The sequence below is a fragment of the Aquarana catesbeiana genome, linkage group LG11, assembly GCF_042186555.1.
Source record: "Aquarana catesbeiana isolate 2022-GZ linkage group LG11, ASM4218655v1, whole genome shotgun sequence".
Taxonomy (NCBI): Eukaryota; Metazoa; Chordata; class Amphibia; order Anura; family Ranidae; genus Aquarana; species Aquarana catesbeiana.
This window is the reverse complement of record NC_133334.1, coordinates 235,214,594-235,230,029: the sequence shown is the minus strand read 5'-3', so window position 1 is coordinate 235,230,029 and position 15,436 is coordinate 235,214,594. Positions and strand designations below refer to the sequence as shown.

The 15,436-nt window shown below is 42.0% G+C and overlaps 1 protein-coding gene across 1 annotated transcript in view; it reads left to right on the top strand.

The window, feature by feature from the left end:
- Positions 1–10,383, top strand: part of NUP93 (nucleoporin 93) — a 47,403-nt gene extending 37,020 nt beyond the window's left edge. Inside the window, exons 19-22 of the mRNA XM_073605531.1 lie at positions 3,930–4,047; positions 6,129–6,212; positions 9,405–9,533; positions 10,173–10,383. Coding sequence (XP_073461632.1) covers positions 3,930–4,047; positions 6,129–6,212; positions 9,405–9,533; positions 10,173–10,283 — 442 coding nt within the window. The 3' untranslated portion in view covers positions 10,284–10,383. The remainder of the gene's footprint in view (positions 1–3,929; positions 4,048–6,128; positions 6,213–9,404; positions 9,534–10,172) is intronic.
- Positions 10,384–15,436: the final 5,053 nt, after the last annotated feature.

The window sequence follows — 15,436 nt, the reverse complement described above, 5'->3', positions numbered from 1 at the left end:
TTTCAGGCTGGGGAGCAGTACTAGACAGGGACAGTGGTCAAGAACCGAAAGAACCTTGCCCATCAATATCCTAGAGATTCGGGCAGTGCGTCTGGCTCTAAAGGCCTGGACTTTCAGGTTACGGGATTGTCCTGTCAGGATTCAATCTGACAATGCCACAGCTGTGGCCTATATTGATCACGAAGGGGGGCACCAAAAGTCTGTCAACGCAGAGAGAGGTGAAGCATATTCTAACTTGGGCAGAAAAGAATGGTCCGTGCCTATCAACAGTCTTCATTCCGGGAGTAGAGAATTGGCAGGCAGACTACTTGAGCCATCAGCAGTTATTCCCAGGGGAATGGTCTCTTCACCCCGACATATTTCGTGCTGTTTGCCAAAGATGGGGGACTCCAGATGTAGATCTTCTAGCGTCCAGGTTCAGCATGAAGTTAGTCAACTTTGTGGCCAGAACAAGGGATCCACTCGCATGCGGAACAGATATGTTGGTGACCCCGTGGGATCAGTTCTCACTGATCTATGCATTCCCCACTATTCAGTTGCTGCCTCGACTTCTTTGCAGGATCAAGCTGGAAAGAAAGCCAGTAATTCTGGTGGCACCCACATGGCCCAGAAGGTCATGGTATGCAGAAATTGTAAAGATGGCAGTGGAGGGCCCATGGTCCCTCCCACTACGGCCAGATCTGCTCTCACAGGAACCGATATTCCATCCTTCCTTACGGTCTCTAAATTTAACAGCTTGGTTATCGAAACCCACATTCTGAAGAAACGTGGGCTTTCCAGGGCAGTTGTCTCTACTTTAATGTAAGGAAGCCAGCTTCCAGAACTATATATTATAGAGTCTGAAGGGCTTATGCTTCCTGGTGTGAATCCAAGGGTTGGCACCCTCGGAGATATATCATAGGCAGAATTCTTGCCTTTCTATAATTAGGGGTAGAAATGAAATTGACCTTGAGTACTATTAAAGGCCAAGTCTCAGCTTTATCGGTCTTATTTCAAAGACCACTTGCTACACATTCATTAGTCTGGAGTTTTATGCAAAGGGTGATGCGTCAAAATCTCCCTTGAACCCTTGGGACTTGAACATAGTTTTGTCTGTGTTACAAAAACGACCATTTGAACTGATGCAACATATTCCCTTAGTCCTTCTGACAAGGAAGTTGATATTTTTGGTTGCTATATCCTCAGCGAAGAGGGTTTCCAAATTGGCTGCTCTTTCTTGTAAAGAGCCATATTTGATTTTTCATGAGGACAGAGTGGTGTTGCGCCCTCGTCCAGGTTTTTTTTTTATCAAAAGTGGTCTCAGGTTTCCACCTGAACCAAGATATTGTCCTGCCATCGTTTTTTCCAAAACCCATGTTCCAGGGAAGAAAAGTCAATACGTTGTCTTGATGTGGTGAGAGCAGTGAAAATCTATTTAAAGGAAACTGCTCAGATTTGTAAGACTGATGTCTTATTTATTCTGCCAGAGGGTCCTAAAAAAGGACAGGCAGCATCGAAATCCACTGTCGCTAAGTGGATTCTGCAAGTTATAATTTAAGCTTATGATTTAAGGGGTAAGATTCCCCCTATTCAAGTTAAGGCGCACTCTACCAGGGCGGTTAGTGCTTCTTGGGCAGTGGATCATCAGGCCTCTATGGCTCAGATCTGTAAGGCCGCAACTTGGTCTTCAGTGCATACATTCACAAAATATTATCAGGTGGATGTAAGGAGGTATGAGGATATCGCATTCAGGCACAGTGTGCTGCAGGCATCAGTATAGGTCCTCAAGTCTGGGGGTACCCTTCAGTTGTGTCTCCCTCCCCTCAAGTAGCATTGCTATGGGACGTCCCATTAGCTGATTACTTAAGGCTCTGTGTCCCATGATGTACGATAAAGAAAATAGGATTTTTATAATAGCTTACCTGTAAAATCTTTTTATTGGAGTACGTCGTGGGACACAGAGGTCCCTCCCCACTTTTTTGGGATTTAAGTATATTGCTTTACTACCAAAACTGTTGTGCTCCTGGAAGAAGGAGGGGTTATGTAGGGAGTGAACTTCCTGGATTGGGTATACCAGTGTCCATTACCTGAAGGTGGCCTATAACCCATTAAGTAATTATTTAAGGCTCTGTGTCCATGATGTGTCCCAGGATTTTTCAACCCCTAAACCTAGGCGCTTAAAGCGAAGTTCCACCCAAAAATGGAACTTCCGCTTTAAGGGAAGGTGACCCCCTGACATGACATTTGGCATGTCATTTTAGAGGGTTTAGAGGGTTCCAGCTCCCACTTCCTCCCAGGGCACCGCAGCGCCGGAAGTAAGGTCACCTCTCCCTCCTCCCTCTTGGCAATCATCTGGAACACGTCACAGGTCCCAGATGATTGCCTGGCCAGTCACAGCGCAGCATGCGCAGTGCGTGCCTGGCTGTGAAGCCACAGCCAGCCGCCCACACTGACAATGTCGGCACCGCAGAGAGCTGGGGGAGACGAGTGGGGCTTTGTTCCCCCGCATCGCTGGACCCTGGGACAGGTAAGTGTCCAATTTTATTAAAAGTCAGCAGCTGCAGTATTTGTAGCTGCTGACTTTTAATTTTTTTTTTTTTTGTCGGAACTTCGCTTTAAGGGTGTAGAGGCTTTATGTCCTCCCTTTAAGACCAGCAGGTATTTCTTACCCAAACCTGTTATATGATGTTCGTATAGAGATTTGACCTCATTTTGTACTGACCATATCTGGCTGTGGGTCCTATAATTCCTACTCAGGTGGAAGTGAGTTCTTGACATAATGTGCAAGTATGCATATATTACATTGTCCCTAGCTTCTGCCATACAGTATACACAAAACCCCCATTAAAAAAAAAGTAATGGGAGGCTTGGAAATAGGTTTGCAGAGACGTTGCAAGTCTCTGCCTTTTAGGATTTTTTGTTGTGAGACGATGCTTTCTTTTAAATTTTTTGTTTTATTGGTATAATTCATAACAGAGCAGAACTATTATTCTCAAGACATAAGTGCACAGTGCTTACAAAAAATGAAATGAGAGAAAACTGAGAAGTAAAGAATGCTTTCTGTAAGACCCAAAATATAGAGCAGACCGTGTCAGGTGATTAAGGCCATCCATTGGCGGCAACAAGTACCAGTGTCTCAGGATTCGTAGACAGGTTAAGTGCCTAGAGTAATTTTACAAAGGAAAGGTGAAAGCACACAGCAAAAGCTGCTCAGTTTCAAGTATGACAAGAATGCTTCAGCTCAATCCCCTCCCAATCTATGCCCTCTAATGTGTTTCAGCCATCATGGGCTTAATCCTAGTATTTTCAGATATATAGCTGTATTACACGGAAGACAGAGACCTAGATACCAATTTTTGGTATTTACACTGGAAGGTCAACTCACTCCCTGGGGAAATAGTACACCATTATTCATTTAAGGAAATCGATAATGCATAAGGTAAGTGATCCCTGTATTTTACAGCAAAAGGAGACACCTCAATACCCCCTCAGGTTTTTGTACTGTAAGTTCACCCCACTCTTACCTGGGGTAACTTTCTCTGATCTCCATCTGGGTTTGGTGTTTAGAATGTCACTTGAAATTGCGCTATACTAAGCACATCTATTTTTATGCTCCGTAGATTGGTGTTCTGTTGCGTTTCTACATTAAAGAAAGATGTCCTGTGATAAAGTCAATAATTGCCCCTGTGTGGGGTACTATATAGTATGTGGATCTGACTTTAACAGTGTGATAGATTTTCCATGGTAGTACAGAGGAAGGGCAGCTGTGAAGTACATCATAGGGCTTGGCCCTCATATAATAGATGTTTTAATCTGACTGTTTAGTAAATGGACAACCTAACACAACTTGGTATTGGCTTCAGTGTGTACAGTGATTTCAGCATGTTTTGAGAGAGAAATTTTGATAAACTCTCTATATTTTGATTAACACCATTTCCTTTTTATTCTAGATACAGATCGCAGGGAACAAGCGCTGAAAAATCTATTAGTGCCACATTTTACCTGCTGTTGGATTTGATGACGTTTTTTGATAGTTATCACGCCGGCCATATAGATGTCGCCTTTGATGTAAGCTGGTACACGGATGCAGTTGTGTTAAATGTGTGGTATTCTCTATTTTGCTGTATTTAACACATAGGGGTTATTAGATCTGGGGCACCAGTAATCCAGCGCTGTAGATGTGCTTGTCACATCAGGAGGGAGAGTTATCCGCTTCAAAAAATGTTGCATTCACTGTTCTATGGATGCAATGTTTTCTCCTTCCCATTCTCTTGTACAACAGAAGAGTGTTTTGTAATTTAAAGTGGAACTGAACCCCCAAATTTTTTTTTTTCGAAAAGGCAGGCTTTTTATTGCAAAAGGGACAAGTCTCTTCTGCAATATAATAAACTTGCCTGCCTCTTCACAATCCTCTGCAGAATGTGTGTGGGGCTGTTCAATGCACATCTCTGTGTACATTTTTGGTTCAGTGCCAGCATGCCCGAATTAATAACTCCTGTGAAGGAATGACTATCACCTTTCACTGGCCAATCAAGATGGTTTAAGCCCAGCATGAGGAAGAAACCAGGGAGAAGATGATGACAACAGGGGACCCCGCAGGTGTCGGACTGTTGGAGCATAGTTAATCTTTTCTGCCTTTAGTCCCTCTTTAACTAATGATGTTTTTTTTTTTTTCCAGCATAAAAATTTTAAATTAGTTACTTTCAATTTGGAAAAGCGAAACTGTTAGGGCTCTATCACACTTTATTGTCTGTTTTCACAAACACCACTTGCTCAGCAGGGATCGATCCGTTGATCCCCGCTGAACCGGCGGATGACAGGTCATCTCCACTCACTGTGCAGAGATGGACCTGTCAGATCTCCGCTATCCTCTACGGGGGATCAGATGAAACCGGATCCGCTTGTCCGTTTTCATCCGTTCCGCCAGACGGTTGGAAAATAGGGTTTCTATATGTCTGGATTTAGCGGATCGGATGTCAGCGGACATGTCACCACTGACATCCTTCACTCCATAGAGGTGAATGGAGCGCCTGTTCAGGTTCGCCTGAAAAACTGACTGACTGACTGACCTGAACTGTCCGTAGGTGTGAAAGAGCCCTTAACTCCACCTAACCTTTCTCTTGCTCTGGCCAGTACATAACACTCATTTGTAAGTGATTTGATCAGTCTAAGCATATTCTTGATGTAATCGGGCAGTAGTAAAGTAAAGACTCATACACACACACAGCATTTTAGCCTCTGTGTGTCATATACTGGCCTTTTCGTGCAGGTATGCATGCTGGGGTCATAGCTCGGTGAATGCATAGGGCCTCCGAATGCAAGTACCGCTCGACCTCCAGCCTCTGCGAATTTCAGTCTTTAATGGACTTTGAAAGGCTCAGGTAGTGGGGATGGACACTGCACCTGTGCATCCCCGGGCACACAAAAACCTGGTATTTTATGCACAAGGGCTAAACGCCCAATGTATATGTAGCTTTAATTTCCACACACAACAGCTGTGTAATGTGGCATCTGTATGTACAGATACCCAGAAATCCTGTACACATCCCCCATTTTCTTCTACTGTGCCCAAGAAGTCCGTCTTTTTATCCAGGACAGTCTAAGGACTCTCTCACACTGGATGTTTTTGCAGCTGCTTGTAGGCGTGTCTGCCTTTTTTTTCCCCTGCCTTTAAACTCCCCTGCATGTTGGCCTATGTGTACACACACACACACACACACACACACGCACACGCACGCTTTTAGCAGCTTTTAGAGGCAGTAAAAAAAAAACATGTACAGACTTGAAACTGGGATGGTGATGCTAGTTTACACAGTTCCACTTTGGTATGGGTGTTCTTTAACAACCCGGGGATACAAAGCATGAGAGGGCCATAAATGCTTTCTGTTTCAAAAGCTTTTATTCATTATACACAGTAGAACAATTGTTGCAATTAATTTTTGATGATTTGTCTTTTCTTAGTACCTTTTTTTAAATTTTGTTTTGCTTTACTTAAGTTCAGCGTTGCCCATTACTACTGGTGTCTTCTAGTGCTCAGATTGGTTGCATCTTAGTAGGTCGCTCAATACTAAGATATTATGTAATGTCCAAAATGGCTTAAAATTGGGTATATCATAGTTTTGTAATGGCCTGTTTTTTTTTTTTTTCAGATCATTGATAAGCTGAAAATTGTTCCGCTAAGTCAGGACAGTGTGGAGGAGAGGGTTGCCGCTTTCAGGAATTTTAGTGATGAGGTGAGTGGACTTTTTTTTTTTTTTTCCTTTCATTTAAACAGTGGGACCTAAAGGAACTGTGCGATCAATGATCTGGGTTCACTTTAACCACTTGACCTCCGGAAGATTTACGCCCTTCCTGACCAGGCCATTTTTTTGCAATAGGGGACTGTGATACTTTAACTGACATTTGCACAGTCATGCAACACAGTACCCAAATAAAATATATGTCCTTTTTTCCTCCACAAATAGAGCTTTCTTTTGGTGGTCATTGATCACCACTGCTCTTTTTTATTTTTTGCGCTATGAACAAAAAAAGGCAGACAATTTAGCAAAAAAAAAAAATATATATATTTTTTACTTTCTTCTATATAAAACAAATCAAATTTCTTCATAAATTTAGGTCAATATGTATTCTGCCACATATTTTTGGTCAAAAAAAATCCCAATAAGCGTATATTGATTGGTTTGCACAAAAGGTATAGCGTCTACAAACTATGAGATATTTTAATTTTTTTACTAGTAATGGCGGCGATCAGCGACTAATGCCGCGTACACACGAGCGGACTTTACGGCAGACTTTGCCCGGCGTACTTTACGACGGACTTTCTGAATGAACGGACTTGCCTACACACAATCCACCAAAGTCCGTCGAATTCGTACGTGATGACGTACGACTGGACTAAAACAAGGAAGTTCGTAGCCAATAGCTGCCCTAGCGTGGCTTTTTGTCCGTCGAACTAGCATACAGACGGCGGACTTTTCGTCCGGACTCGATTTCGACGTATTATTTTAAAACATGTTTCAAATCTAAGTCCGTCCAACTTTTGAGAAAACAAAGTCCGCTGGAGCCCACACACGATCGAATTGTCCGACCAAATCCCGTCCGCCGGGCAAAGTCTGCCGTAAAGTCCGCTCGTGTGTACGCGGCAGTGTCAGAACAGTCTATAATAACGCACTTTTTTTTAATTTATTTTATCCAAACACATTTTACAGTAAAAAAAACATAAAAGGCACACTTTTTTGGGAACCAGTGACACTAATACAGTGATCAATGCTAAAAATATGCACCATCTCCCTACGAATGACAATGACCGGGAAGGGGTTAAACATCAGGGACGATCAAAGGGCTAAATGTGTGCCTAGCTGGTGTATTCTTAGACCCCTTTCACACTGGGGCGGTTTTCAGGAGCTTTAGCGCTAGAAATGGCCTCTAAGTGCCTGAAAACAGCCTCCTATTCATTGCAGTGTGTCTTTTCACACTGGGGAGGTGCGCTTGTGGGACGTTTGCGAAAAGTTCTGCAAGCTGCATCTTTGGGGTGGGTTGGGAGCGCTGCATTTAGTGCTCCCGAAACGCCCTGCCCATTGTAATAAATGGGCAGCGCTTCCAAGGCGCCTTAAAAGCACTTTGAAAGTGCTGCAAAAATGGGACTCTTTACCCCTTTTTTGGGGTTAAAACCGCCCCGCTAGTGGCTGAAAAGCGCTGCTAAAATGAGCTAACGCTAACGGACGATGTCAGTGTGAAAGTAGCTTTACTGCGGGGTAGGTGCTTGTATTAGGGGAAGACATGGTTGTGCTGTGGTACAGTACCATGAATGAAGTGTACGTTTTGTACTTTGTACAATAAAAGGGAGCTGTGTAATGTTCTGAATAACACACCACACTGCCCCCTGCCTCAGCCGGCAATGGATAGATCCAGCAGGTCTCCATTGTAGTGTGAATTCATTCTTAAGTCCCTTTTCACATGGGCTCTTCCATGAAGTGGGATCCGCTCGCTCATCAGGGGATCTCCACTAATCCCAGCTGAGCGGGCAGATGACAGATCCGTGTCCGCTCCGCTATGTAAAGCGGATGCGGACACAGCCCGCTCTCGTCTATGGGGCAATCAAACAGACTGCCTGTCTGTTTTCATCCAAAGCAATTCGATCTGCCAGAGGGATGGAGAATAGGTCTCCAACCTGTCTGTTTTTGGCAAAAAGAGCGGATAGTGGCAGGTGTCAGTGGATATATGTCTGCTGACATCAGCCACTCCATAGAAGAGACTGGAGGGTCAGATCAGGTCCCCCTGAAAAACTGACAGGCGGACCTGATCAGATCGCCCGTTTGAACGGGGCCTTGGAGTTAACTGTTAACGGGGGACCTAGAATGGTTACTCTCACACTGTCATGTATCCTGAAGGGACGGAATGGCTTTTTCCACTCAGCATGGTCTTGGAGTGTTTGACTCATTCCCAGAGTTTTTGTAGATCTTGTCTAATAAGCGATATATATCCACCTTCCCTTCCTCTATTTTATCAGCGTGGTTCAGGAAAATGAAATAGCTTCCAGCACCTTAGCAGTGTTGCTTCCCGTCGAATCTGTCTCTCCAGCCGAGGCGCCGCCATCTTCCCCAGGAGCCTCTTTTATCTGGCGGCAAAATCGCTCCAATTTGGCCCTGGTATTCATGGATTTTTGGGTGGAGACATAATAAGATAGGATGTAGAAGCCTCCTGGAGTAAAACCAGGCTAGGCAGGAGATTGTAGGGTCACAGAATCAATAGAACAGGAGATCAGACAAGCTGAGCTCTATACACAAACGTCCTACTCCATGCCGTGTCAAGCCACGCCCCTGGATCTGCATTTGTATTTGCGTGTGTGTGGGGCAACGGGTGCTTTTAGGGTTTTAATTTTAAAAATTTTTGCACTTACCTTTATTGCGATCACAAGGGGGTTAACAACTGACTATTAGATTTATAATACCTCTTCTGCCCTCTACTCCACCCGATCAAGCATAGCATTGTTTCGATCAGCTCTGCAGTTGGCTTGCTGGCCTCAATTTTGACAGCTTTTTCCACTCATAAAACTGCAGGCAGGAGCATGCTTTAGGCCTCATACTCACCATATGTGCCGAAAAACTGAGATGAGTTTACATCAGTTTTCATGCGCATTTCAGTGAATTTTATACACATATATTCCTGCCCAGAAAAAAAAAACGGTATGTGATCACTGTTGTGCTGTGAGCAGGGCAAACCGTGTGCAGAAAAACACACGTCTCTGCAAATGGAGTGTCTTCATACTTAGGACATACTAGATATGTCTTAAATTCTGAGGAGGTTAGGTCAAAGACAAGTAAAACAGTATTATGGTAGTCAAGGTGGGAAGTAATGAGAATGCGCATTACTGTATGTCGAATTTCTACTCTGTATATAGTTTGTGTGTTCTGTTTTTTTCACAGATCAGACAAAACTTATCTGAAGTTCTCCTTGCAACAATGAACATATTATACACTCAGTACAAGAGGCTAAAAGGCAGCGGACCCTCCACTGTTGGCAGACAACAGCGAGTTTTAGAAGATAAGGACTCGGTAAGTGAGAATTCAAAAAACAGATATAAATACCTATGTGGTAGCGCTGCTAAACAAATATATCTCTTGATTAAATATACATAATTAATATAAACAAGCAAACTTCATAATAAAGTGCAAGTGTCCCTGTGTGATATAGCAAAAAAATGTATTAAGTGATGAAAAAATTTGATAAAATTCCACAGTATTAGAAGAGGATCTGCTTAAGAAAATTTGCACTAAATAGTCTCTAATTGTGACTCCACTCCGTGACTTGTGCCCCCTTCACCGAGTGCAATGCAGGCTAACCTCCATCATAGACCCCAAGGGGTCAAATAAGTTTATAAGCTGATAATCTGGTTCCTTAAGACACTCTGTGATTGGCCTTTTAAGAATGGCTCCACATTGGTTACCAGCAACTCCAAAATGACATGAAAAGACAAAAGTGCTTCCAATAGTGCAGTACCTAGGTGTAAGTCTGAACAAACCCCACCACCCCAGCTTCATACAATGCACTCACATTTATTGATTTAAAACAAGGCATATAACCAAATGCAGCAGGTCTCACTAATTGTGCTGATAATCCCACCGCCAGGCTCGGTAAGTTGTCTCTTATAGCAAATATTTATTGCTTCTAACGGGTGGTGTTGTCTCTAACAGGCCTTGCGCAGTCAAGCACGTGCCCTTATCACCTTTGCCGGAATGATTCCATACAGAATGTCTGGAGATACAAATGCTCGACTTGTACAGATGGAGGTTTTGATGAACTGAAGCAGGGAAGATTTTCATAAACATCTAAGAAACATATTGTTTCGTGATTTTTTGTTATATCACAAATACAACTTTTTTTTGTTTTTGTTTTTTTTTTCAATCTCTTGTGTTTATTATATTAGTTTTGTTTATATTCTGAGTTGTGTGCTGAATGATTACCTTACATTTGTATGGAAAAATTAGTCTAGCAGACACACCAGTGCTTCTTGGCTGCAAACTGTAAAGAAACAGGTGTAAAGCTGGCCTTACACTGGTAGTTTTTCATATGAATGTCAGTAGGAAAAGTTTTTCCAGTACATTTAATAATGCCTACAGAAACTTTACAAACGTTTGAAAGTACTTCAAAATGTAGTTTTCTTTTAAACATTCGATTTTGGAATGAACATAATTTCCTGAATGAAAACCACATACATTGTTAGAAATTTGTTAAATAATGTGTCATCCTGCGCCTTCAAAATTACTGACACAAACATTGATTTGACCCCACTAATTATTAGAAAATCAAACAATCATTCCAAAAATGAAAATCTTTCTAATGGTACCAGTTTATGTGCTGCTTAAAGTGGTCTTAGTCTAAGTTAAAACATTTTTTAACACAATGCATTCCCTGCATAAAGATTAAAAAAAAAAAAATTGTATTAGCTGTGTGCCCCCCTTTCCCAAAGACACCTGAATCAATCCAGTGCTGTGCCCGACAGCATCTGGTCTCGTGTAATACTGGTATGCCATTAAAGTGTTTGTTAACCCAAAAAAAAAAATAGAGATCCTGGTTCCTTAAAGCAGAATAAACAGCACAGCGCTGTTTAATCTGCAAGTCTATGCCAGCCCCCTCTAAACTGTAAAAAAAAAAACAAAAAAAAAAACTGCCACTTCCTGTATCCTTCTCTCTGTACTGACCAATGTGGTCAGTTTGCATCCCTCCGTCATTCGCAGCCTGTTCTCAGCTCTCCTCCTCACCCCTTCCTCTGTCTCTCAGCTCCTTGCTGTGTGTCCCCGCCGCTATTTGTAAAGTAAAACAATTAGAAACTAGAAAAGGTACAATTTCTGGGGAAATTGTGAAAGTGTTCTTGCCTCTACAACTGGAGTGGGCGGAGTAACTGGGTGGGGTGGAGTGGCTTGAGTAACTGTGAAAAGTGTTAAAAAGCTTAATATTTTAAAAAGTATAAATAGTAGTAAAAAAGTTCCATCATTCGCTGAAAGAGCTGAACATTTTTTTCAAAAGTAATTTTTTTTTTCAAAAATGAATTTTTTTTAATCAAAAATGATTTTTTTTTTCTTCAAAAATGATTTTTTTTTTTCAAAAGTAATTTTTTTTTTCAAAGGTAATTTTTTTTTTCAAAAATGAATTTTTTTATTTCAAAAATAATTTTTTTTTCAAAATTATTATTTTTTTTAAAGTAATTTTTTTTTCAAAAATAATTTTTTTTTTTCAAAAATATTTTTTTTTTTCAAATATATTTTTTTTTCAAAAATAATTTTTTTTTTAAAAGAAATTTTTTTTTCAAATATTTTTTTTTTTCAAAAATAATTTTTTTTTTTTCAAAAATAATTTTTTTTTTTTTTCAAAAATGATTTTTTTTTTTCAAAAATTATTTTTTTACTTTTTTCAAAAATTTTTTTTTTTTTTCAAAAATATTTTTTTTTTTTACATGGGGCGGTCATAATGTTTTGGCTGATCATGGGGTGGTCATAATGTTTTGGCTGATCATGGGGTGGTCATAATGTTTTGGCTGATCATGGGGTTGTCAGCTTTTGTCACTTCCCACTCTAGTTTTGAACATTTCGCCATTCATTCCTATGGGACCAATTTCGCCGCAAAAACGTCATTTCGTGGACCATTCGGCAAAACATTCCACAAAGTAATAACACACCAATCGGGAACAATCCGCTCGTTTCGGTATATTATTTGTCTCTGTAGTGTGAAAACTGTGGGAGGAGTCTACAAGCATTATCAAGTCTAGCAGATGAAGTCACATGCATTTGGAGTGTCTCAGCATCTTGTGTTTACAACCACTGTTTCCTAGCAACGCTCATGCCCTGTTTATGCTTCCCAAATACTGCTTCATCAAAACTGCCCCATCAGAATTACCCCATCAAAACTGCCCCATCATATTCCTCTATTATAAATCAGTACATGGTGTGTCTGTCCCCTCCCCCGGGCTCTGTAATCAGCTGAGATGCTCCAGCCACCTCCCCCCTGTGTATAACAGAAGCTTTGGTAACCATGGCAACAAAACAAACACTAACAGTACACTCTGATTAATGGCTAAAATTTCCTGAAATGACCTCTAAACAAATGGCCGTATTTTAAAAACTATACATCCTACAGCGAAGATCTTTATATTGTGAGAATCACAAGACCCAGACCTAGATGTTGATGTATAGTATGTCTCTGAAATATTAAAAATGAAGGCACAGTCGCAGTTTAGAAATTGCCCTTCAAATTTGGAGGGGGCTAGAGTGTAGTTTCAATGAATGTCAATGGACGGCGTGAGTTGCAAACAAATGGTCATATTGTGAAAACTATCAGGACTATGGCTTAGCCGTGGACATGTTTAGTGGCAGCAGGGATAGCTGAACGTTTTGATATAAGATTTGTGTAGGTGGGCTTGAAAATGAGGGAGTGGCGGCAGTTTAGAAATCATGTTCTGATTTTCCAGCTTTTGTCATCTCCCACTCTAGTTTCCCCATTCATTCCTATAGGACCAATTTCGCCGCAAAAACGACGATATTTCGTGAACCATTCGGCGAAACGTTCCACAAAGTAATAGCACACCATTCGGGAACAATCCGCACGTTTCGGTATATTACTTGTCTATGTAGTGTAAAAACTGTGGGAGGAGTTAGGGTGGTAAATTTGGCTATAATAATAAGAATAATATATATGTGAGATAACAGTAAGTGGTCTTGCTATGCAAGAACACTTAATAATATATATGTGAGATAACAGTAAGTGGTCTTGCTATGCAAGAACACTTAAATATATATGTGAGATAACAGTAAGTGGTCTTGCTATGCAAGAACACTTAATGAACACGGCCAGCCCTTAATTTTAGGCAGGTATAGCACACTGTGTTTTTCTTTTATAAAAACTAGCTTTGTAACTACCTGTTTAGCGTGATCTTCAGGCTGGTCACGTGACTCTCTGAAGGTTTCCAGGGCTACTGCAGGAGGGGCTGAGCGGCCATGTGATCTCCCCAGCTGACGTTAGAGGGAAATCACAGCCCCTCCTGCAGAAGCCATCCATCGGAGTGGTACGTCATGTGACTGGCCTGAAGACAGCTCTAAACAACAGATATTTACAATGCTCATTTATTTAATATATATATATATATATAAATAATGACAGGTACAGTGTGCTATGTCATGCTCTAATAGAGGGGCTGGCATAGACTTGCATGATAGGGTTAACAAACACTTTAAAGTTTATGTGCGTGTAAAGGCAGGCATCCTAATACATTTGGCACCATAGTGTATATATGTGCCATACTTGTGGGATCTGGAAATCTCTGTGGTAGTAACTACTGCAGTCATTGCCACAAGCTTCCAGGGCTCGTGCTGACTGTCTGCTCTGCGTCTTATTGAGCAAAGGAGTCACTTGCTTGGCACAGGTGCCATTTAGAGAATATTTTTCCGAACGAATGCAAAGTGCTCTGTTTGGACGAGGTGGAGATTGTGACACCATCACCCTCCTCTCCACGTTGGCTCATAGGAGCATGCTTTGCATTCATTGAGAAAATGAAAAGTGTTCCCTAAATGTACTGAGCACAGCGACCTGTGTTCACAGTGCAGTAGGGTAGCAGCTCATCTGAGCTGGCCTGTGTATACTGAAAGATTTGGGAGGGACCAGCTGCAAAAGAAAAAGGGCAGTTACAGTGAATTTTAGATTTCTATTGAGGAATCTACTCAGGTGAAGTTGGTACCAAACACACATATGCTCTGATCATGCATACAAGCTAGCACATTCACAGATGTATATGGCCAGCCTTTTCTGTGTGCCTGTCTGATCTGGCGTTTTCTCCTGGGGCCTTACTGGTTTCTGCTTTACCAAATGAGAGAGCCCTAATGGTCAGTAAGGGCACTATCACTGGAAAGGCATTGTGATTGTGAAGTTTATCTTTGAATTTAAAGTTAGGCCCACATTTTGTCATGTTAAGCTCCCTTCACACGGGCGTTCCTATCGGGTCTGCCTGTCAGTTTTTCAGGCAGACCTGATCGGATGCTCTATTCAGCCCTATGGAGCGGCGGATGTCAGCGGTGACATGTCCGCTAACACCTGCCACTATCCGATCCAGGCGGATGGTCATCCGTTTGGAAAATCGGATGAAAACGGACAAGTGGCCCGTTTTCATCTGCTCTCCATAGAGGACAGCAGGGCTTTGACAGGTCCGTCTCAGCACAGAGAGTGGAGACAGACCTGGCATCTGCCTGCTCAGCGGGGATCAACGGAGCGATCCCTGCTGAGCAAAGCATAGTTCGTGCACGGACAAGCCCATGTGAAAGAGGGCCTACAACCAAAACCGTAAATGTATTTGATTGGGATTTTACAGTATCTCATGAAAGCGAGTGCACCCCTCATGGTTTTGTAAATATTTTATTATATCTTTTCATGTGACAACACTGAAGAAATGACACTTTGCTACAATGTAAAGTAGTGAGGGTTCAGCTTTTATAACAGTGTAAATTTGCTGTCCCCTTAAAATAACTCAACACACAGCCATTAATGTCTAAACCGCTGGAAACAAAAGTGAGTACACCCCTAAGTGAAAATGTCCAAATTGGACCCAAAGTGTCAATTTGTGTGGCCACCATTATTTTCTAGCACTGCCTTAACCCTCTTGGGCATGGAGTTCACCAGAGCCTCACAGGTTGCCACTGGAGTCCTCTTCCACTCCTCCATGACGACACCATGGACCTGGTGCATGTTAGAGACATTGCGCTCCTCCACCTTCCGTTTGAGGATGCTCAATAGGGTTTAGGGCTTAGGGCTGGAGACATGCTTGGCCATTCCATCACCTTTACCCTCAGCTTCTTTAGCAAGGCAGTGGTCATCTTGGGGGGGTGTTTTGGGTCCTTATCATGTTGGAATACTGCCCTGTGGCCTAGTCTCCGAAGGGAGGGGATCATGCTCTGTTTCAGTATGTCACAGTATA